Genomic DNA, 23,821 nt, shown 5'->3' on the forward strand with positions numbered 1-23,821 from the left:
TTAATATTGAAACAAATTTATGTTTAGATATTTTAAATGTTACCAATAAATAATTAATTATTATGTCAAATAATATGTACAACTTGTGCTTCAGTCAATATACTATATCAATTGGATTGAAAATGTTTAAAAAAATAATTAGGAAACAGATTCAGTATTTTTTTGGAATATACAAAATTATATTTATAATATAATCCTGTTGAATCCGGTTGCAAGGGCGACAAGACTAGCGTTAGGATTAAATACATTGGTAGTTTGTGAAGTCATGTGATGTGTAGCTAATTAACATACAAAGCTAAACTAGGTTCATAACAGCATAGGTTACGTTTATTGATCAATACTAATAATATACTACTATGAAATTCATCTGGAAACAAATTGTAGCATTGATAAAAATGATATATGACTGTCACTATGGAGAGTATAAGCATAGACTAGGATAAAAGCTCACTTCTAAATGATAGACTGAATGAATTTCATGCAATAATATGGGCATTTGGGTATATATGTAAAGCTCTGTCTATACTATCAAACTTTATGTGACAAAAAAATGTGATGTGCCCATATATGGACATGATGATATTATATCACTACCGTATTTGGGTATATCACTACTATATTTGGGCGCATCAAACTTTTTTTGTCAAACTTGATAGTGTAGACAGAGCTTTAATCTTGTTTTTTAACATATACAATTAATCAGTGGATATTACCTAAATAGTATAACACTGAGTAATAAAAAAATGAAATGCATAAATTATATCATTCTGCTATCCATTCCATATGTATCTGCCAGAAATTATTATTGGATGGTAGGATGATGTTTGCTTATCATATCATATCATAAATTATAACAATTTTTTTTTGTATATTATAATGTTGTCCTATCAATTACAACAAATAGGAAAGGAAATAAGAAAAAATATGCTTTATATTCTGTGAGCAAATTGATATTCTTTTAAAATTATAAAACAAACATTGGAAAAATTTCATTGAGGAAAATGTACTATTCTTGGTGGTCATTGTTGTATTTAATATAGTATTCCAATTGATGGCTAAAAATATATTGTCTTTATTTTGATAGTTAATATTAGAATCTAAAATACCTAAAAGAAGTGACCAATTTATTACCACAGTGTTGTTGGTAAGGTCTAAACAATACATGGTCTCTTTTTTACTTGGTACCATCAGGGTTAAGGCTGGAATGTATTGAGAAAAATGAAATGAAAACATATGGAAAAGTATCAATAATTCCAATCCTACCTTTATATATAAGTTAGTAATAAAACCCATACCCACATAGATATCAAAATCTAATCCTATACAAACCATTGACATAGGCCTACCATTAACTCCTTGCACTCATTAGCCACATCAATGGACAAAAAAAAACATCAACTCGTATAATATCCGACGATGATGGCAAGCGTTTGCGGTCCAGAGAGTTAATAACGGTGATTAGGATATTTCAAACTCTCCCACATCATTAATGATATGGGTCCCATGTGAATAACAGCTAATAAAAAATAAACAAATCCAAATTGTTCGTGATCACGAGATGTACGGTATAGTGTTTTCATCTTTGAGGTTTTTATTATTATCTGTAGAGAAGTGTTTTTACATTTTGGATCTTATTTAAATATAAATAGGGTAGTAAATTATTAAATGTATTAGCAGGTGAATGAATGGTTGAATAAATAATCATTTAAATTAAATTAAAAAGAATTACACGAACGGATGAACAATTAATTTGTGGGTGGATAGAAAAGAGTTGACATGAATGAAATTAGATCAGATAGATTGACAGATGGGTAGATATATCAATGGATGAATTGAAAAGAACAGCAGATACTGTACATAGAACCACTCCATTGGGCCATACTAAAGCTTGGTTCCCACTAGGTAGGGCGTTAAGAGCAACACAAGTAATTTGCCCCAACACACACGATGGATCATTCGAACCGTGGCTTGTCATTTTTCAGCTCGCTTGCGTTGCGCTTACGTCATTGCGTTACGTCCTAGTGGGAACCAAACTTTAAAAACGCTTTCATTGTTTCTAACTATGTCACGTTATTGTGCACATGTGGAGACGTGTGTCCAAGCTCATCACCTCGCTTTCATTGTTTCTAACTATGTCACGTTATTGTGCACATGTGGAGACGTGTGTCCAAGCTCATCACCTCGGTTTGATTGTTTCTAACTATGTCACGTTATTGTGCACATGTGGAGACGTGTGTCCAAGCTCATCACCTCGCTTTGATTGTTTCTAACTATGTCACGTTATTGTGCACATGTGGAGACGTGTGTCCTAGCTCATCACCTCGCTTTCATTGTTTCTAAATGTCACGTTATTGTGCACATGTGGAGACGTGTGTCCAAGCTCATCACCTCGCTTTCATTGTTTCTAACTATGTCACGTTATTGTGCACATATGGAGACGTGTGTCCTAGCTCATCACCTCGCTTTCATTGTTTCTAACTATGTCACGTTATTGTGCACATGTGGAGACGTGTGTCCTAGCTCATCACCTTTACATCGGTTTGATTGTTTCTAGGTCCTGCCGACGACCAATGACACATTGATTGACCTAGCTTCGTTGTCGATCCTCTGTTTTTTGCAAATCAAAGCTCCATATTGTCAACTTTAGGAGAGCATTATAACAATAGGTATTCTACTATAGATACCGCTCAGGATGTAAATTCCCTTATATTCTCTAAATTGTTAAGTGTATTCATAATCTTATCTGCATGAATGTAATCTTAAACTGACAGAGCTACATTTAAACTTAATCTCTCTAACTAACTCTGGCATTTATTAAATTAGTTTCAAATCAAATTAAATTGATTAGGGCACAGCTCTAGGCTCAACAGAATAAACTCTTTCAATTCTACAATTATGAAAAACGCCCCTCTGACATAATCAATGTTTGACTGCACTGTATTGATGATAATTGAATCAATCATTGGAGGTTTATAAGTTTGGGCATCAATAAAGTGGATTGCTTGCCCTTGGACAAGTTGCCAATGTTGATCATCTGAAATTATTATTAGAAAACCTTTGTCATACATTTTCAACTGTACAATGGTGAAATGCTGTACTCGACTTTTATAATCCCATATGAGAGCGTGGCTAACACACAGACGACGATACCACTGTTTCTGAGGGAGTCATGGTACTTTTGTTCTCTACTCAGAAGAGAAAGGCCAATGTCAGTTTATCTAGGTAGGCCTAGGCACAAAATATACAATAGCCACTCACAACTACAGTAAAACCTTCTTCCCTGGGACACCCCTGTTCAGGGGACACTCATAATAAGGCTACACTCATAGGCGACAAGTGTAATAAGATGACACTCGTAATAAGGCAACACTCGTAATAAGGCAACACGTTCTCATAAAAAAGGTTGTTTTAGTTCAAACTAAAAATACTTCGTTGCAAGATTAACTTATAGCAGAAAAAACCCCATCTTTCTTCAAGATTATAAGAACAGAATCTAAACCCATATTTAAAACATCCATAATACTACACTACTGCATTTTCTATAGTAACTCATGTTGTATACTTACCGATAATATTCTAAAATGTTTAATGCAACATCATGGAATGTCACCTTACGATGTTCATCTGAAAAAACAAAGTAACAGTATATTGTAGATTAAACAAGTATATACCAGATTGCATGAGTTATATATACTATATTTAAATGACATGATGATTTTCAACAGAAATGTTCACTGACATTTACATTTTTCTAATGTTGACAAGCTATTTATGTTCAGATGCTGTTCCAATAATGATGTACATTTATCAGACACGTGTACAATAATCACATTGCTTTACTGTAAAAGGGACCATGTTAAAAGTATTCTACTGCAGTAACTGCAGTAAACTACACAAACACACAATGGTGTTTATGAATGCCCATTGCCTGGATAAAAAAGAAATGAAGATGGTGGTTTGTGGCCATGTTTCAACTTGGTGGTAGACAGTACCATTTATGGATAGGGATGTTCAAGAATTGTCTGCTTTATCGAGTTATACCTTGCTCTTCAAGGAGGCTATTATCGGTTTATCCCGATAAGATGGCATGAAATAGACTATATTTTTTTGTTTATGTATTATTTAGCAAGCTTTTTTAAAATAATACATACTGCTTTAATTGTAGTGGTACAATGTTATAAACTTCTAGAGAAGCAAACCAAAATCATACTTTATTGTCTAAACAAACATAGTTACTGCAGTAACTGTAGAATAATTTTGACAAGATCCCTAAGAAATTAAGACATTAAAACATGATGGACATCAAGACGTTGAAAAATTCTCCGCTAATTCATTAAATAATTTCAAGAAATATTTCAATTGATATGTCTGTCAATGTTTAAATGTCACACTGAAAAAATGAAATTGATCTATGTGCAATTGCATACAACATTGTGAATTGAAAAGGATTAAGAATTCAGAAAGAGAGACGATTACGTCAACCAATCATAGAAGAAAACCGCAGTTGGTGGTATGACTCATATGAAGAATGTTACGATCAACATCATTGGCGATTTTAAATACGACGTGATTCATGACGTACATTTGTAATGAATGGAATTATTAATACTAACATTCAGGACAAAAAAAAATAACAAATTTAACAAATGAAAAGAGTAAAAAATATATTATTCTAAAGCTCTATCTACACTATCAAAATAGTTTGACAACAAAAGTGTGATGTGCCCAAATATGGTAGTGATATGCTTAAATATGGTAGTGATATGATATCATCATGTCCATATATGGTCACATTTTTTGTCCACATAAAGTTTGGTAGTGTAGACAAACATAGACATAATTTACTGAGATAATATATTCTTTGAATATTAAAATATGTAATTAAATCTATTGAGGTGTATATTTAAAAAAAATGTATTAAAGATTATATTGTACATTGCAGTAAGTCAGTGAAGGTCATTTTTAACTTGACCACTGGTCCAGAAAATCAGTTTTTTACTGGCCCGAATTCAAATTTACTGGCCATCAATGGTTTTGACAGGTAAATGGAATTTCTGTGAAAAATTCACTGGACAGAATGGGGCAGTTACTGGATCAGGTACAGTATGTTTTTACGGGTCATTGGTCAGCCGACTTGTATACTGCATTGTAAATCCACATTGTTTTTTTAAACTTTAAAAGCTTTGTGGTTTTCCCAAACAAAATGTCTCATTTGTGTGTTTTTCAAATGAATTTAGGAATATTAAGAAAGTTTAAATTTAGATTTCCGGCTTTCAGCATGTCCTTTGTATAAATAAGAAAAGCCAAACAAAATATAATTTCTGTTCTATTTTTGGATAGCAAAATTGTTTCAATTAATTGTTATAAATAGAATTAGTAACCAGAGGCCTAATATTCAATTTATCAACTACTGTATTTAGCTTCAAATAGAACATTTGTCATAATTGACGTCAATAATTGAATTTAAATGTATAAAATTACAAATTTTAATCCTATTTTTTTTATTTGCTCCATTTATCATACCAATCATCATACTTAAAATAATAAGTTGCGTGCTAAATACTATTAATGACGCAAAACTATTCTTCATTAGAATAATAAATTACTTTATCTATTTTAAAAAGCAGTGTCGCCACTCATTATGTATTAAAATAAAGATAAACACAAAGACACTATAAATACTCATGTTTATAAAACAATAATGTGATTACAAGTTTGTAATTCTATAAATAATAAATGTTTAGTTGAATGAGTTTAACATTTTTGGCAGAGCTGGGTTGGATAAAATTGAGATAAGGTATATTAGATGGTGTAATGAAAATGTTACTGTCATTACAAAAATGATTTTTTATTTGTTTTTTCTGTAGGCCTATAATTTGTGTTGTGTAGTTGTAGATGAAATTATATTTTTATACATTGTTAATCATAGGGTATGTATGCATTAACTCCACTCACTATACCGCGTCCTTGACGTTTATATATACAACAGCTATATACCCATTATACACTATGCAATTCAGCCTTGTATATTTTTATGTGCAATTTTTGAATATATTCCGATATAATATAAAGATAGTATAATATTGAAGGCTATTCTGATTATGTTAACCCTGAAAGTCTAGGCATAAAATATAATACATAATTTAGCTTTGAATCCAATCTTTTTGATCAACATGACGACTTTTAAATGACCTTATTTTCAACTTTGAAGTCAAATATTCTAAACATTATGCCACACCTACCTAAATTAAACCTAAATCCTTAATACTGTAGATTTTGTGTAAGTTTATTTTGAGGTCATGTATAAGATCTAATGAATTAGTTTTATAAGCATAATTTGTAGCTGGAAGTAAGATCATGCTTAACTACTGTATATAAATAACTGACTGACATTGTAATTTTAATTGAATAGGTCTTCGAATATATAATTTTTTTGCTCCCAAAACTATTATATTAATATAGATATTAATATAGATATTAATTATAGATTTAATTTTTAATTTATTATGATATTAAAAAAGGCCTTGGACAGTAGATGAAAGTTGACCTAGAGGTCAAAAGAATAGAATCATAAATATTAACCCAAAGCGATAAGCATTAACTGTAATTATACATTTTTAATCGATATAATACATATATATTAATAATAATTCTTTTATTGAACTTTTTATCAAACAGGTGTTACTGTATGATCATAATTATAGTAAAATATTTATTAAATTGTATAACATATAGTATTTGGAATTATTATTAGTCTTAATTTAATTATGGGATAATGAGCATAGAAGTAGATCAAGATTATGATTAATTTATTCTGCCAAATAAATAATACATCAATATTTATTTATTTATGATATTTTGGACAAAATAAATGTTAAAGTATTTTAAAGGTTGTTTGCACTTGTTTCTCCTTTTCCCATTGCCGTTTAAAAAAGAAAATATACAGAGTCATACGGACTGGCCCTACAGGGTCATATGCACTGGCCCTACAGAGCAATACAGACTGGCCCTACTGGGCAATACAGACTGGCCTGCTTTCCTAAAGTGCCATTTACTTACCATAGATACCATAGTGGAAGTGATTTTGCCTAACTAGCTTATCTCATGATAATTTTTCAGCTTTTGGGAAAAAAACCAACCCTTCTACATAAATCCAGTCTTGCTAAAAGATAGTTTGGCATTGTGTATTAAAGTTCTTTAATATGAATTTACATGGTTTGCCTCTAGCCCATTAAGAGGATTGATCTTTAGCATTCAAATCTTCAAACATACTAAGATTGATACATGGTGATGTTATTGATGAGAATGACAAAAATGAAAATGAATAACAATCAATACTCCAAACATAATTTACATAAATAATTTCCTTTTTCCCAATAAAATTATGGAACTAGTCTATTATGGTCCAGGAATATCCTAGGAACTTTTAACTTTTCGTATCTATAAAGCCCTCCCTCTGGAGAGCATGGGCTATTATCGGTTTATCCAGGTAAGCTAGGCACAAAATATTTCATTTTCAATTCATTCGTCTCAAAACAATAAACAAAACAATATTAAATACACAACATAATAAATAACAGCCAGAACATGAGACAGGGCATCCCACAAGTGAACTAAATCACTATTGTGTGGACTTTCAAATTACTAAACTATTCTACAATATTTTGTTGCAGTATTGCGTTATTAGTTTCTACACAAGAAATTAGCATATGAAACGATGTGGACGTGTACATGGTAAAAATCAATGAATTGACCCATTTTCACACTAGGATTGACTGTCAATTTCGGATGTACAACAGAAGGAGGTTACTGACAATAGGTCTACACTGTATATTTACACACACCATTCACAGCTATGCAAAACATAGTTCGAAAGAAATGCTTTCATTTTCACTCACTTGTGTAATTTTGAGGCATTTTTATTAGGAAAAAAGGTGAATAAATCTTTATAACAATCAATTTTACAATGAAAAATACTATTTTTATTAATAAATAGTCAGTAAAATTCCTATCTTATAACAATATGAAAAAGTCCTGTAACACCTAGTATTTCACAATGCTTGGAGCTATGCTATAAAAAAGATAGGCCTATACACAGGGTGGGCTGACATTTATCAATCTTTTTGCTTATTCAAGAACTTAAAACGTGAAAAACTGATGCTTTATTAGATATCAAACAAGTTCACTTTTATATCTTATGAAATTATGGAATTTATATTCTAAGATATAGAAAAATAAATATACAATTTAAGTATTTGCTTAAATTATTTCCAAAACTGACTTAAGATGATTTATTCCTAAGCATGTTTGATATTTTCAACAATATATAGATCCAAAGGCAAAAATAGCTGGAAAAAATGAAAAATGTTGTTGGTATCAGTGGCTGGATCCCAATGGGGCTACTATTGTCAAATGTTTGCCTACTGTGACTACATAAAGCTGTGATGCTAGTAAAATAACAAACAACTCTTTTTTTAATTACATGCTTATTTAATATTCAACAGAATAGATCATGTTATGTAAACAGTTTACTGTAATTATTATTGGAAAATAAACAAATTAACAGTGTGGGTTGTTAACTATCTGATTATACCTAGATAAACATACAAGAGCCTAATATATAAGAAACTTTATTTAGCACCCCTATCCAATAATTGTATAGTCCATAAATCCCCACCCTCAAATGGATGGCCTATACAATCATCTTGCTTTTAAGTTAAGCAAGAAAAAAAACTGAGGCCTTTATTTATTAAAACAGTTATTGTTTATATATGATTAAATACAATAGAAACAATATGTTAACTACATTAATTCCTCGGTCAATTCTTTATATTTTACCTAAATTTATTTAAACTGTGTCATAGATAAATATAATAACTAATTGTGTCAACATATGGAATTAGATCAAACAACATTTTTAACTAAACAACTGACTACAGATTGTTTTGTCAAAAACAGGGAAAGAATTGCTGGTACCAATGAAATTTATTGAGTAACTGTAATAACAACAAAATTTACTGGTACCTTATTTATCAGATATATTTAATAATCCTAGATTTAAAATATCTCGAGAGCTTGATGAACGGTAAATATGACCAAATTCATGGTCCGCCAACAAGGAAAAATATTCATCATGTTCATTTGTTTAGGCTAATCAGGGAAGAGTTAAATTACAAACTCTTCCTTGGGCTAATTAGAGCCATCACCAAAAAAAAATACCACCCCTTTCCTCCTACTCCCTCCCCACCACTAACCAAAAACCCCCGGTCCTTCTAGGCAATTGAGTATAAGACGATGGTTAGTATAGCCAGACGAACTCTTGTACATAAAGATGATGGTGAATAAATTATAAAGTGTGGCATGTCATGAATTTAGGCGTTCCATAACTGAAATGAAAAAACACCATACTGCATGCCCCACCCACTGCACTTATCCGTAAACCTTTAGATTCCCACCACCTGCACCCATCCCAATCCTATAATCTAAGACTGATTTAATGGCTGTTGTGATTTTAGGCTAGCACTGAAATGGCCTACTAAAGCAAGCAAATACACTCACCTTATTCAGTCCCGCAGTACTAAAACCACTACAGAGACCCAATGCCCAGTACCCCTCTAGGGTAAATACTGTTTATAGTACAGGGTACTCTTATGCATTAAGCATGTTTCCTACATGGGGTCCAGACATCAAGTGAGCTAACTAGCCTATTCTGGTGGGGTCAGCCATGCATTTCAACCAGCTGATTTACATGCAAATGAGCATACTGGACAGGGTATTCAAGCGTGAGACCCCTTTCACAACACACCTCCCCATTCCAAAAGGGATGCATTCCACCTTTCTCACACTAGCTTGAATACACCGGGGAAACTCCCTGAAATGCAGCTTCATCTTCTTCTTCATCGTCATGGTAAGGGTGAAGCTCAGGAGGCATACTGATGAACAGATATCAGATCCTGCATCACTATACTTACCATAGCAGCAACTTACAAAATCAACCTCAACAAATGTACATCACATTGCCACGAGCAAAAGTAATGAAACCATTTGGCAGGTTGATATTGATGTGAGTTAGGTTGAGGTTTCCAGTAGAAACGAGTCAACCTAACTGCTCCGTCATCATGGGCACAATTCCAGTTTGATTCCGTAAAGATTCTTGCAGACTACACTCAGGAAGCGCAGTCAGAAGTGACAGCATCCATTAAGTTTCACCTCCTGGATCCCACGGAATCGTTCCAGCTAGCTTGGGGTCTACTTTCCCAGTCCTGCTGTGTAGAACCCCAGGTTTGGTCGGGGTGAGTAGCCAAGAATGTAACTGTTGAGAGCTACAGGCTTGCTTCCCGATAGGAAAGGAAGATGTCACCGTAAACTCTGTACCTGAAAGACAAAGCATACTTACCTTGTGTTCAGAGGGTACTTCAGTTACCATTCTAACCTGGGGTTGGTCTGTCGATACTATGGTAACCTCCACTGTAGTCAATCCCACATCTTTCGCAGCCTGTTTACAACTAGTCCGATCAGATCCAGTTGTGACCGAAGTCACTGGAGTGTTACAGACTCCAATACTGGCAGATCGGATATCAGCAACAGGAAAAGCGGATATCACAGTTTGTCTTTCTTTCGGAACGGTAGGTAATTTCCGTCTTCGTCGAGGTAGTTCAGGCTTATCTACCAGATTGGTAGGTAGTTGCGGCCCTCGTCTGTGTTGTTCTGGAGTTCGTGGACTCCGTGTTGGTTCAGGCCACTCTACCGGAATGGTGGGTAGTTGCCGTCGTCTACGTGGTTCTCTGGTACCATCAGGTTTAGTTTGTCCTGGCTTCTCCCCTGGATTAACCACTGGGAAATCAGGTACTAACACTGGTACTTTAGTCCTCCCTTCTAGGTCTTCAACAAGGGTGGCTAAACATGATTCAACCACTGTGAAGTCAAGAGCTGTGGTGTGTGCTGTATGTGTCCTTTCCTGACCCGAAATGCTAGCCGACCATGAGTCAACCACTGGGAAATCCAGATTAGCACGGGCAGATTTTGACACCGATTCTTGACTTTTCTTCTTTCTTGATTCACTTGTTGGTGTGATAGGGTTAGGCATTTCACCGGTGGGTAAAATGCACCCTTGTTTTATGGTCTCTAGTTGTTCCATGGCAATACATGGGTGTGCTACAGGAAGCATGTCCGATGTTGATGAAGAGTAAGGCGCCCCAGGTTGGAGTTCATCGGATGTGCCAGGAAGTCTGTTTTTACCTTGCCGCTCAGCAGCCTTTATCATGGTAAGAGATTTCCCATTGGGCACGTCCTCTTCTCCAATCGATGACTCTTTCGGCCTACTCCAGATTTCAGAAGCTTGATAATGGTTTTCGGCTTCATCTTCGTGTGAGGAGATGTGATGATGGGTTGAGCTACAGAGAGTATAAGTCATAGACTTAGTACGAGGCATTAAATCATTTCTGACTTTGCTCCTATGCTCTCTGTACAACCCTTTGCGGCGAAAGTCAAACCTCCTATATTTTTCAAGAGCTTCGGTGATAGTAGCACAATGTTTCCGTGAAACATACTCACCAGCCTCCTTGTCGTGACACCCAGTGCAGAACCATTCCACCTGTAGCTTTTGCAATCTAGATCTAGGTAGATCACTACAGGCTTTCTCGGTTACAGTCATGACTCTACGTCCCCATTTTTCTATAGTTTCGTGTCGTTCCTGTTTCAGAGACCGCTCACCATCTCCAAAACGTACACTGAGGACATCCATCATCTCTTTGAAGTCTAATGTTGGCTCCATCCTTAAAAGATTAGTTAAGAACTTCGCCGCAGGTCCCTTCATACACCAAAAGAGGGCATTTTTACTATCCCCGGTGGTAAGGTTCTGCGCCTTTGCGAAAGATCTGAACCGTTTCTTAAAAGGATACCAGTCATCATCCCAGCCATTAAAAGTTAGGGACTTGGGAATGTCTTTTTGTCTCAATAGTTTTTGTGATCGGTGGGAATGCCTATGCGAGTGTCGTCTTCTAGATTGAACACTCGTAGAATATTTACCATAAGCCCTATCCTGATCACTATCTTCGTCACTACTCTCCTCATTACTAGAGCTGGAGTCCATGAGACTAGAGCTACTAGAAGAGTCACTGAAGCAATCCTCAGTCAATAATCTACGAAGCTTAGACATAGATCTAGTTTTTGAGGTTTTACAACCTTTAGTGCAATGGTGACCCCGTACATTAAAACTAGAGTCTAAAGCTAATGGTTTAGATGTTGGCTGACATTCTGTTTTGGTTGCATATCTATTCCTAAAACCTGGATCTGTCTTTTCTCTGTGGTCAGAACTAGAGAATTGTCTAGGTTGGTTGGTACTAGTGTGTTTCCATGAGAAACTACCACCAGGTAAATCACCGGAATAAGTTCCACAGGGAACTTGTGATGCATGGAACAGCTGAGGAGTGCTAGTGTTCTGAACCCAACTACTCACTAATTGAGGATTCGGTGTGAAATCCCAGTGAGTCTTTTTGGATGACAAGCACTTGATTCCAGTTAAATATTCTAAGTCACAGGGTCTCATATTTCCAAATTTGGACCTCCAATCAGTAATCTTCCTAGCCTTCTTTCCTAGTAGATGGACGAGATCCTGCTCTGTCCAGAAATTTATTGCAACATGAGGCATCCTTTAAAACATACGATACACTTAAAAGTAGAAAAGTATTGCCAGAGGTCAAAGACTTTCATTAAAATGTATCTAAAGGTATGTTGTGCCACTAGTAATTATCCGGGTTAAGATGAATACTGTGTATAAACTAGGAATGTAAAATGTCATAAAATACCAATGCCTGGAATATTAAAATGGGCATAAAACTATTAAAACATTTGTGATACATTCACCAATTGCACAGCATTCAAATGATGACGATACTCCAAATCCAGATCTTGGTAATTCTCAACGAACACTGATCACAGACCTCTACCCTCCGCAGAAAGGCAGTGATAATCAGTGTGTGAAGTTGAAGTCACAAATCACGTGAACAGTCTTCAAGCTTTCCAGAAGAAAACAGACTGGCACGGAATAAAAGTTGTAGTAACACTTTACGATCTTCAGTGTGGTAAAACTAGCTGCAGTGTGAGATAGCAGATGTTATTTAGCATAGAATACAATATGGATTAAAATACTGATAGACGTAGTAATGAATACAAGCACAACAGTATAATAAAATATCGTCCAATGCACACCCATATATTGCAAAATGGCAGCTGGCGATACAAATATCGTTAAAATATTACACCAGCAAACCTGCAATAAAAAGCAACTAGATTATTAAAAAGACGTCGATACAGTTTAACAACACTTACCACTAAACCTTCCCCCGATGCAAAGAAAGGAAAGCGGTAATGCCACTGTGAAGTTAACACAATATTTCACGTACAGCCAGTATAATTTCTCAAGATGAAAAACCTGACTGACGGACGAAAAGGATGTTGTCAATAAAAAACAATCAAGGTTAAAATTAGTGGTGCCACTCAGTTCGCCGGCCACGCCTAGTATCCCACTAGGTGATACGGCCTAGTAAACTGCCCACTAATACTTCAACTACAGTACTGCAAACAATACAACTCCCGGTACGTATCGACTAACCCCGTCAATACGCTAATCAGCAAGTATCCAAATGCCACAATACTGCGTGATTAACTTTACCGGTATGTTGTACCCTTCAATAAATACACCAACTCCAATAAACTAACAAATGCACCGTACGTACAATAAGTTAATAGGTTTCAGTAGAGGACGAAATACCTCGCGATCAACCCGATCACGTTAAGAATGCCAGCCCGGCAATCAAGGCACCCGCCTCCCCACCAAAAAAAAAAAAAAAAATTTCCGAGCTTTTGCTCGCAGCGCCAATGTTGTGATTTTAGGCTAGCACTGAAATGGCCTACTAAAGCAAGCAAATACACTCACCTTATTCAGTCCCGCAGTACTAAAACCACTACAGAGACCCAATGCCCAGTACCCCTCTAGGGTAAATACTGTTTATAGTACAGGGTACTCTTATGCATTAAGCATGTTTCCTACATGGGGTCCAGACATCAAGTGAGCTAACTAGCCTATTCTGGTGGGGTCAGCCATGCATTTCAACCAGCTGATTTACATGCAAATGAGCATACTGGACAGGGTATTCAAGCGTGAGACCCCTTTCACAACAGTTAGTATAGCCAGACGAACTCTTGTACATAAAGATGATGGTGAATAAATTATAAAGTGTGGCATGTCATGAATTTAGGCGTTCCATAACTGAAATGAAAAAACACCATACTGCATGCCCCACCCACTGCACTTATCCGTAAACCTTTAGATTCCCACCACCTGCACCCATCCCAATCCTATAATCTAAGACTGATTTAATGGCACTGGCACATAATTATAGCAATGTCAGACTTGAATTGCTAGCCAATACATGGTTGTAATAGCAAATAAAATGTCTAGGCTCAGCAAACTAATAACTGGCAGAAATACACAACAGACGACTAACGGCAGATGTTACCATCATCCGGTGATGTATTCGCCGTCGGTTAAAAAATAATTAGGCCTAAACTAGTTTCTGAATTATTAAGTACGGTCGGAAAGAACATGCTTAATTTTGTTATAATGATATATTGAGAATAATGTCAGTTACCTTAAATTGAAGATGAACCCGATTCAGAATATCTGCAGTGTACTTTATGCATCCGGCTGTCAGTCACTGGTGGTAGAAATCCATTCACAAATTTACCCTCGACCGCCCGGCTTACTACTACTACGTACGTAGAAACCAACCACCAAGTGTCACTCACACAGGTTGTTTGAGAACACGTACAATTAGCACACGGTAAATCGTTTCCAGTGAAAGTCTGTCAAACCTCGCTGGCAAGATTGTATTTGCTTGCAAGGTTGTACAGCTAGCCTTGGTAAATAAACCGGTGAAAGTGGGTCATAAAGTGTACAATACCACTGTTTATTCTGCACCTTACTTATGTGCAGTATGTTTCATATTCTTTGGTACTTGCAACATACACGTTCCGTGAGGGCCTCCTTCCATCTGTAGTTCTTTGCAGGTAAAAATGAATATGCAATATATCGTGATATGAATGAGGTCAAATTTGTTTAAATATTATGAATATTGATTAATTAACTCTAAAGGCCACCACTGTAGAAAATAATATTGTAGGATACTATTGTATAAATTATCATTCAATGTTAAAATCAATATAATTATTAGTAACAATTTTTATTCTTTAGGCCTATTTGATCTGTTATTTACTGTTTATCTAAAACCTGATTTTCACTCATTTAACTATGCATGGCCTACTAATTAATTAATTATTCAACAATTACCAATCGAACTAAACTATTATTTTATTTACTATGACTTATTATTTGTATAGTATACTGTCATAAGTGTATTCAACAATTTCCCACAGTAATGTACACTATCATCGTGTCGTTTTTAGTACCATAAATAATAAAAATAAAATATAAAAAATATATATATACATAGGCCTAAAGAATAGTAGCGCCTATCTAAGAATAAGATAGGGAGGGGATATATTATTAGGCCTAGTTATATAGGGTAATTGTCGCGATTCATCTCTCGATACGAATTCAGGAATAATTTTATTCATTCAAGGATTAAGATATTAAACCTCTATATACTGTATATATTTTCAAGAAACACCTTGCAGAAGATGGACGTTTGATTACATAATATGATTAAAACAAGAACGCATTTTATATTAAAATCTCATATTTCCATAGCAACTATATAACGGAAGTAATGACGTCATAAACCCGAGTCGTTGAGCTACCTATAACGGAAGTAATGACGTAATATAGCCATACATATTAATGTGGAATCGTTATTCCATTCCATCTATTCTAGGGGGCGCTATTGATAAATTAATATTAATAACTCAAACTTAAAAATGGCAGTAGGCCCACCAAAACAATGGTGGGTCTACATGTAAAAGTGAAAATCGGGAGAATTTTGCAAGAAAAACATACAATAATTAAAACAAACACATCAGAATAGAAATTACTCGAAATATTGGGACCTCCCGCGATTTTCGGGAGTGAGGTTTATAATATAAATAATAGATAAATATACATAATAAATATGTTCTGTTTTCAGCTTTTACTTATGCGTTTAATTCGGCTGAAAATTTGGAAATCACGTCATTCTTTTCATAAACAATAATTCTCATCCTTCTCAAAAACGCAGCGATCTCAGAAAAAATACAACATGAACTGAGTAGTAGCCTACTAGTAGTCAATTGTAGATGACGCGGTTTTGTCAATACAAAAAATCAGTTTTTTAAAATACACAGGTAGACCTATTTATAAAAACACAAAAGAATACAACAATTGAGAATATTTGAAAGAGAAACGACAAATTATGAAACAACAGCGTTATTTTTTACTTGCTAATCCAGAAATATCAATATATACTACCAACAATTAATAATCGAAAAGAGAACGAGAAGTATAACTTTAATTCTACGATGTTATGTCGCCCTCTCTGATTTTTTAAAACGTTATCTTTCTTTATCTCTATCTATTTTTTATATCAACCATTCGGTACATCTGCACGACACATCACTTTTTATACTTAGCTTAAACTATAATAATAAAGTCCATTAAGTTGTTATTGCCTAGTTTTTATTATTTAAAAATTAAAAGGGTTTGATTCATATACGACAAAGATAAGAATATGGCGCATATCGCATCTTTAAGCAGTCACGTACTTTTTCCAGGTGTCAAATTTGATTTGATTTATTTGCATCTTATTAAAAAAATACATATTAAGAAAACGAATATGTTTTTATAATTACAAAAAAACAAAGAACTTTAAAATGTAATACTGTAGTAGTATATGGTAGGCCTACGAAACATGCGTGTCATACAAAATGGAGGCACATGGATTTCGCATAATTGCATTAGGTCTAAAATTGTAAACTAATTAAATGATAAATTTGGGAAACTTTACTGTATAACAATATTATTAATTGCGAAATTACATGGAATTTCCAGTTAGACCTAATTGTATTTAAATTATTTTGCACCGCAATAAATAAGTTGCAGGAAAATATTGTCAGTTGTAGGCTCTACAAACAAACTTCACTCAATATTATTGTTATTTATTACTATATCAATATCCGTATATGAAATTTCCAGTTAATTATTTTACACCGCAATAAAATTCCTAGTATTTTTTAGCATTCTCAAATACCGTATGATGATGCAGACCCTATTTTTATCTTCTTTGTTGTAATGGACGAGTCCATAGAAATCAATCAGCCACGTGATCAAAACATCATTGACGTAATCTCTGTGACGTTGCATCCAGAGGTAAACACTATCACATGCTATAATCTATAAGAACCATTGCGCAGTTAGTGACCAACTATAACCATCGAGTTTTTATTGCTTTAAAATCTACTATATTGTAATTAACTGTCAGAAAAATGATGAGGAATCGTTTGGTAAGTTGTTTGTGTTTCTCTATAGATAGATTAGATTCAAAGAGTGTTTAAAACACTGGACAATGTTAGGCTGAGACTGAGTGAGCTTAGAGTATGGTTACTCGTGTTCAGACCGCCAGGAAGACGATAAGATAAGCACACACATTGCATGTGCTATTAGTCGTGATGATAGTTCCTATTTCTCTTAAAATCTTTCATTTATCTTTTATATTTTAAAATTCATGACATGTGCTCTAGTGAGTGAATAGTTTTAAAACTAACTTGTACTGTATAGGCCTACTATATTAACCAACCGGACACGGAGTGTTACAGAACAATATCTTTTTGTTTTTGGTTTAAACTTAACAAAGACCCATGCTGCAGTTCACAAACCACAAATACCCCAAGGTCGTTACCTGCCCTGTTGGGTTAGTTTTAATTCAGGAACAATGGGTATATCAGGGAGTTGTTATTACATTTATACAAAATAGCCTTCAATTATTGGTTTAAATAAATATAAATCCCCATACAAATGAGCCTTCAAAATAAAATTTTCCAGGATGAATGGCAAAAAAGAGAATACATTAGAGAGGACATATTTAAATGATATTTGGCACCCAATGGGGTTTCCCCTGAATAAGGGTTGGTCGTATAGTTGAAAAAATATATTTACACATGTACACGAAAGTGTCCCCTTAAAATGAGGGTTTCTACTGTGTGCTAGGAAAAGAAGGTTCTATGCCCAAAAAAAAAAATTTTCCTGAACTCTACAAATTTATTTTCTTCCAATAGCTGATTCTTTGAAAAATTGATTGTAAAGTATGGTTACATTGTTTAAACAATTATTTTTTATTTGTTTTCAGATAAAATCTGTTGGACCAAAACTCCTTCCCTTTCTCCTAAGCTCAATCGTATATTTTGCGCTGCAGCCGCAAAAGTGGGAGCCATCACCTTACAGAATCTTCTTCAAATGTTTACCAATAGTCAGCCTATGTTTCTTTGTTCTATCCTACTATTTTTCAATTAAAAAACGTTATTCATCTCTTATACTTTTCGGACTTATACTCTCATGTGTGGGTGATGCATGTTTGATATATTGCGAGAACTTCTTCATCCACGGACTTCTATTTTTTGCGATGGCACATCTGACATATATCATCGCATTTGGTGTATCCCCAGCAAAATGGTCAGTCTTATGTGTCTGTGGTTTTCTCGGCCTTTCTATTTACCTCTTCATGCTTCCAGGATTACAGAACGAGATGATATTCCTCGGTGGTTTATACATCCTGCTGATCCTGATCATGGCATGGCGTGCCGTCGCAAGACTACAAGTATTTGAGAAAATGTGGACATGGACAAAGATTTGCGCGACAGTCGGTGCTATTTTATTTTGCATTTCAGACTTTGTTTTGGCTGTGAATAAGTTCAGGTTCCCTGTGCCTTACCACCAGGAGATCATCATGGGCACATATTACACAGCCCAGCTTGGCCTTGCGTTATCAGTCGTGGAGTTGTCCTCACGTGGGGATGAAAATACTACTCAAGTTTGCAGTAAAAAGAAGGAAAATTGATTAATGTGTTTTTAGTAATTTAATAAAGTAAATTTCTCTAAATAAATTAACAATAATATAATATTTTATAAATTAATATGTTTGATAATATGTACAGCGGTAATAGAAAGCAGATAAAATGAAGGAATAGCAAGTCTGTATAATAAATAAGCTTATTAAAAAGTAAAACACTAAAAATCGTAGCCATGTGACTTAAAGTGGGTTAAACTCTCGGAGGAGGGGGGGGGGGGAACTCCTGGCTCCTAAATGAAATAGCTATTAGCATTTATACGGCACATTTTAAAGATTAAAGATATTATTAGGGATTACGACCATGTCTGTGCTCAAAATAGCCCACAGAGAGCTATTTATTTAAAGAAACAATCTGTTGTTTCTAGCTTACCCTAATTGGTCCATGTAATTTTTCCCTGAATTTAATTTGTTTTTCTTGCCTGGCTAGCATTGGGTTATACTAGTACTTAAAGGATACCCTGCTGTTCTACTGCCACATGACATGGTAACATGAACTACCTCTCTGGCTTGCTACATATTTTCTGTTGAAGAATTCTAATTTTTGACCAATGGCCATGACTAATAGTTTGCTAAAATTATCTTGGCTTCCATCCATTTTATTCTAATTTTAGTATTATTTTCTCTTGAGTTGTTACTTGAAGATTTATAACTTCTCTTCTTTTGCGTGGTGAGGAAAACTACTAGCAAAGCAAAAGTTGGCAAACCTGAATTATACTTTCTAATATTAAATTCAGCTCTGTTTAAATGTACTGTACTGTAAATTGTAACTATTTATAATCATAAGATATGATTACAGTAATTTTGTAGTACAGTATTTTTCTACTAGAAGTTTACTTTCAATTTGTCCACTTTTATTATATATCATATTCGTGTAATAGTGTTAATAAAAAGTAATAATATTTATGTAATTATTTTAGGCCTTATTTTCACTTACCCTGTAATTTCATGGCTCATAAAGATAATATAGATTTCATAACATGTTTTGTAACCATACAATTTTAAACGGTTGTTGTCAATGACGGAAATGATTGTACAGTTCATCGTTTCGTAATCATTATTTCTTGGATTAACGATTAAAATTTCGAAGAAGGAAGAGTCTACTAATATTTATTAGAAAAATTGGTTTGCTTTGTTCCTGCTAATTAAAAAAAAGAATGATTGAATATTTTAACCATATATGGACCTACCATAAAATCACATGTCTAAACTAAGCTACTGTAGATAGAGATATCTTAAAATAGCTTTATATTTACTGTAATGATAAATTAAAAGATATTTTTATATTTCATTGATTATAAGGGCAATATGAAGCAATAACAGATTACTGTATTATGTAGTTATTTGTTATCTTTATTGATAATACTGTTTGATATTTCATAACTGAACTCTTAAAATAGCCTTTTTGTTGTGTAGAATGCTGTGTTTGCTATTACCGTTGATTTTGCAATACTTTGGAAACAATGTGAACATAAAAGGTCATACTGGTTTGATGTGGTTAAATAGATTCCATCTGCTACAAATTGGTACAAGAAAAATGTGTTTTATTATTTGAATGCATAGTTTAATATACAATGTACTTCATGTATAATAAAAAGAGTAATAGAAGTCGAAAAAGCACAAATAATTTGGCATTATTTAGTTTGTAAAATTCATGTATCAGTTTAAATTATTAGAGGAAACATTTTTCCATATTTCTATGAGTACAATTATACAGTAAGATTGAAAGACCAATTGACTACAAGTCTGTAACTGATTGGGGCGGGGGAGAGAAAAGGAAACAAAGAACAAGTCGATTTTGCATATACTTTGATGTTCTTATTTTCCAACATTACAAGTTTTGTTTTATACGATAAAGACTTTATCTTAAAATTAATTGCAACCTTAGTTCATTCGTAATTATTTAGAGTGCAACATATTTTACAATAAAAGGTTTAGAAAGGTTTGACAGTGGCGGATTGAGGATTTTTAAATAAGGGGGAGGCAGGGCAGGGCCTAAAAGTAGTAAAATGAAGTGCTGCACTTAATTTGATGTCCTATTTGATGTCCTATCTTTTGTTTTACAATTTGTGTAATTTAGAAGCCCCCACCCTTGAATCCGCTCCTGTTTGAAAGTGAAAATGTATTAAATATTTCATTTCTAAATTCTGAACACTTTAAAGTTCTAGCAAACAAAAAGAAAAACTATTTCATCAATGATAAATATTTATCAATTCTGTATTTATTTTACTGTATTTGTGTTTATATATTGCAATATAAGTTTCCTCTCCTTTTCTATTCAGTTTATCTGATCTGTAAATGTAAAATTATTTTTATTTTCGACTCAGTGGTAAGTCAGACAAGATTACCTTGTAAAGTGTAATGCAACAGTCAATGCAAAGACCTATTATATCAGTAATGCTTACTGTACATTCAGTAAGGATTTTTTGATACAGGTGTCAAAAGATATTTGTTTTCTCAGGTGTATAAAGCAGCCTATTTTATTTGACAGAAATATGTATCATAGGGTAGTCCTATGTTTCTTGTACATCCCAAAAATGTGTTTAATGCTGTTTTGTTTAATTTATTAGCTTTTTTGTCAAATAAAATAATAATGTACTACTTATTAAATCGATAGGTGCATTTTTTATTACTACCTAATTTGTTTAGTTCTATACCTGTGAATTCTGAATTTGAAACAAAGAGATACACATTAACCTTTGACATACTGTACATAAATACGTATACATACCATTTTTATTTCAAATTCTCTATCCACTGGTACCAATAGGTATCACTAATGTACAAGGACATTTTGAGTTTTTAAATATTTTTTGTGTGCTAGTTATGTTTAGCCTATATTTTTTTTAGTAAAAAATGAGTATTTTAAATTTGATTAATTAATTATCAATATTTAAGATTGTGAATGATTAATTTAAATTTTAATTTAAAATTGAATTTAGTTTTTCTTTGAAATAAAAGCAGTAGAGAATTTAAGTTGTTTTTGTTTTAGGAATCTCAGTTTACAAAAAGGAAATGGTTAAATCATAGGACACATAGGTCTATTGTTCAAAAGGTCATTCTCTCACGTTACAATAATTATATTATTATTTTATGTTTCAATTGTGGATACGTTATTGATTTTATGGCCAAATATAGCCCCATGCAAAATCCACTCTTACACAGTGGTACTGATATTGATATAAGCCCACCTAAATTTAAATTAAAAAAAATAAAAAAATTGGTGATGTTCAGGGGCAGTGGGTTTATACATTGAAGGCACAGTAAACTTAAATATAATAAGTATCTATAGTAATGAATTATAAATATGTATTTATATTCTTTGATACCATTTAATTTTAATAGACATATTTAAGAATATTTTACAGATAAACTGAATATTTGTTTTATCCTGTTAAAATATAATAATTAGATGTTATATAATGTTAATAAAATAAAATTATACAGACAGTCTGTGTACAAACGATTGTTTAATTTTGATGATTTTTCACATTAATGAAGCAGTAACAGTCTAGGGCAGGTCCAGGGGAAGCACTAGGGGTTAATAAAGCAGTAACAGTCTAGGGCAGGTCCAGGGGAAGTACTAGGGGTTAATAAAGCAATAACAGTCTAGGGCAGGTCCAGGGGAAGCACTAGGGGTTAATGAAGCAGTAACAGTCTAGGGCAGGTCCAGGGGAAGCACTAGGGGTAAGGTACTCTACACTTTGACCACTAAAATTAAATTATAAACTACTCTTTGATATATTTTTTGACAGACTTTCAATATTTTATGTTTGCGCTCCCCTGTTAAAAAAATCCTGGATCCGCCCCTTTATAATTTCTTACAGTAGTCTTCTGTATACAAAAATAGGCCTTCCAGAAACATATATTTATATAGTGTACACTCCAGTACATGCATTTTGAAAGCTCTCCGGTTTCATTTGAATACAATCAATAGTTAGACTTATGTACTAAAAAGAAATTGAAGGTCAACTTTCAATACATTTTAAAAGCCAAATAATAAACTGTATATAATAGACGAGTCCATTATAATTAGGTGATCATTTAGAATAAAATGATCACCTATTGTTATTGTATAAAATCTTTATTATTATTTTTTTTTTTATTATTTTTTTTCTTTTTATTGTTTCTGTACACTATTTTGTGTAACAATTATCTCAAAAAGTTTAATGTCAATGATTACAAAAATTTCAGAATATCTTTCAAATAATACAACTTAATCCTAATAAGCTTTCCAGCGTGATCACTCATCCGTGACGACATTTATACGCCATTTTGCGAAATCACATTATCAATCATATCTCCATAATTCATTATCACATATTAATGAAATTCACTACACGTAAACTTCAGATCAAGGGTAAAAATATTAGCAAATAAAAACGCACGCACACGTAGGTTCATGCGCGTGATATCGCGCGTTAAAAATTTAAAACGCTCAAAATTAAGTTTTGATCAATTTAGAGCATGAATTAGGCCATTTGCGTGTTTCAAAAAATTACTGCGCAAAAATGCGTTTTTGCGCGCGCGATACTTAAAAAGCGTAAAAAATATGAATTTTTTTTACAAATCTCATTCTACTCACCATCCTTAGTACATTCACCAAATTTGAGTCAGTTCCGACTTAAAATAACGCTATACGAGCACGTTAAAAATGACAAAATGCGCACATTTATTTTACAAAAGTTCTGAAAATGGTGAAAAATAGGTCTTTTTTAAAATGAAAATAATTCTTCAGAATGCAAGATGACCCCCGATTTTTTTAACTT

At 33.5% G+C, this 23,821-nt stretch overlaps 3 protein-coding genes across 5 annotated transcripts in view; 1 reads left to right on the forward strand and 2 right to left on the reverse strand.

Annotated features, from left to right (window-relative positions):
- Positions 1 to 15,029, reverse strand: part of LOC144847546 (tyrosine-protein phosphatase non-receptor type 5-like) — a 50,251-nt gene extending 35,222 nt beyond the window's left edge. For both annotated transcript variants that reach the window (XM_078703961.1, XM_078703959.1), the window contains exons 1-2: positions 14,652 to 15,029; positions 3,567 to 3,624 (exon numbers count right to left, since the gene is read on the reverse strand). The gene's annotated coding sequence lies outside the window, so the exon portion shown is untranslated. The remainder of the gene's footprint in view (positions 1 to 3,566; positions 3,625 to 14,651) is intronic.
- LOC144847538 (uncharacterized) lies at positions 10,199 to 13,186 on the reverse strand. Its single transcript, XM_078703949.1, has one exon. The coding sequence runs from the start codon at positions 12,647 to 12,649 to the stop codon at positions 10,199 to 10,201; it is 2,451 nt and encodes an 816-aa protein (XP_078560075.1). The 5' UTR covers positions 12,650 to 13,186.
- A 2,347-nt stretch (positions 15,030 to 17,376) lies between the features above and the next one.
- LOC144847555 (lysoplasmalogenase TMEM86A-like) overlaps positions 17,377 to 23,821 on the forward strand; it is a 115,512-nt gene continuing 109,067 nt past the window's right edge. Inside the window, exons 1-2 of one of the 2 annotated variants that reach the window (XR_013613754.1) lie at positions 17,377 to 17,493; positions 18,336 to 21,901. Coding sequence is in view for 1 of the 2 variants with exons in the window: in XM_078703976.1 (XP_078560102.1) it covers positions 17,476 to 17,493; positions 18,336 to 19,043 (726 nt within the window). In the remaining variant the exon portion in view is untranslated. Of the gene's footprint in view, positions 17,494 to 18,335; positions 22,468 to 23,821 lie in introns of those variants that run through there. The other variant, XM_078703976.1, reaches the window with a different exon arrangement.

Source organism: Antedon bifida, chromosome 7, assembly GCF_963402885.1.
Source record: "Antedon bifida chromosome 7, ecAntBifi1.1, whole genome shotgun sequence".
NCBI classification, from domain to species: domain Eukaryota; kingdom Metazoa; phylum Echinodermata; class Crinoidea; order Comatulida; family Antedonidae; genus Antedon; species Antedon bifida.

Bases quoted from the DNA above. Each gene is read 5' to 3' on its own strand.
- LOC144847538 (XM_078703949.1), bottom strand. From the start codon at position 12,649: ATGCCTCATGTTGCAATAAATTTCTGGACAGAGCAGGATCTCGTCCAT.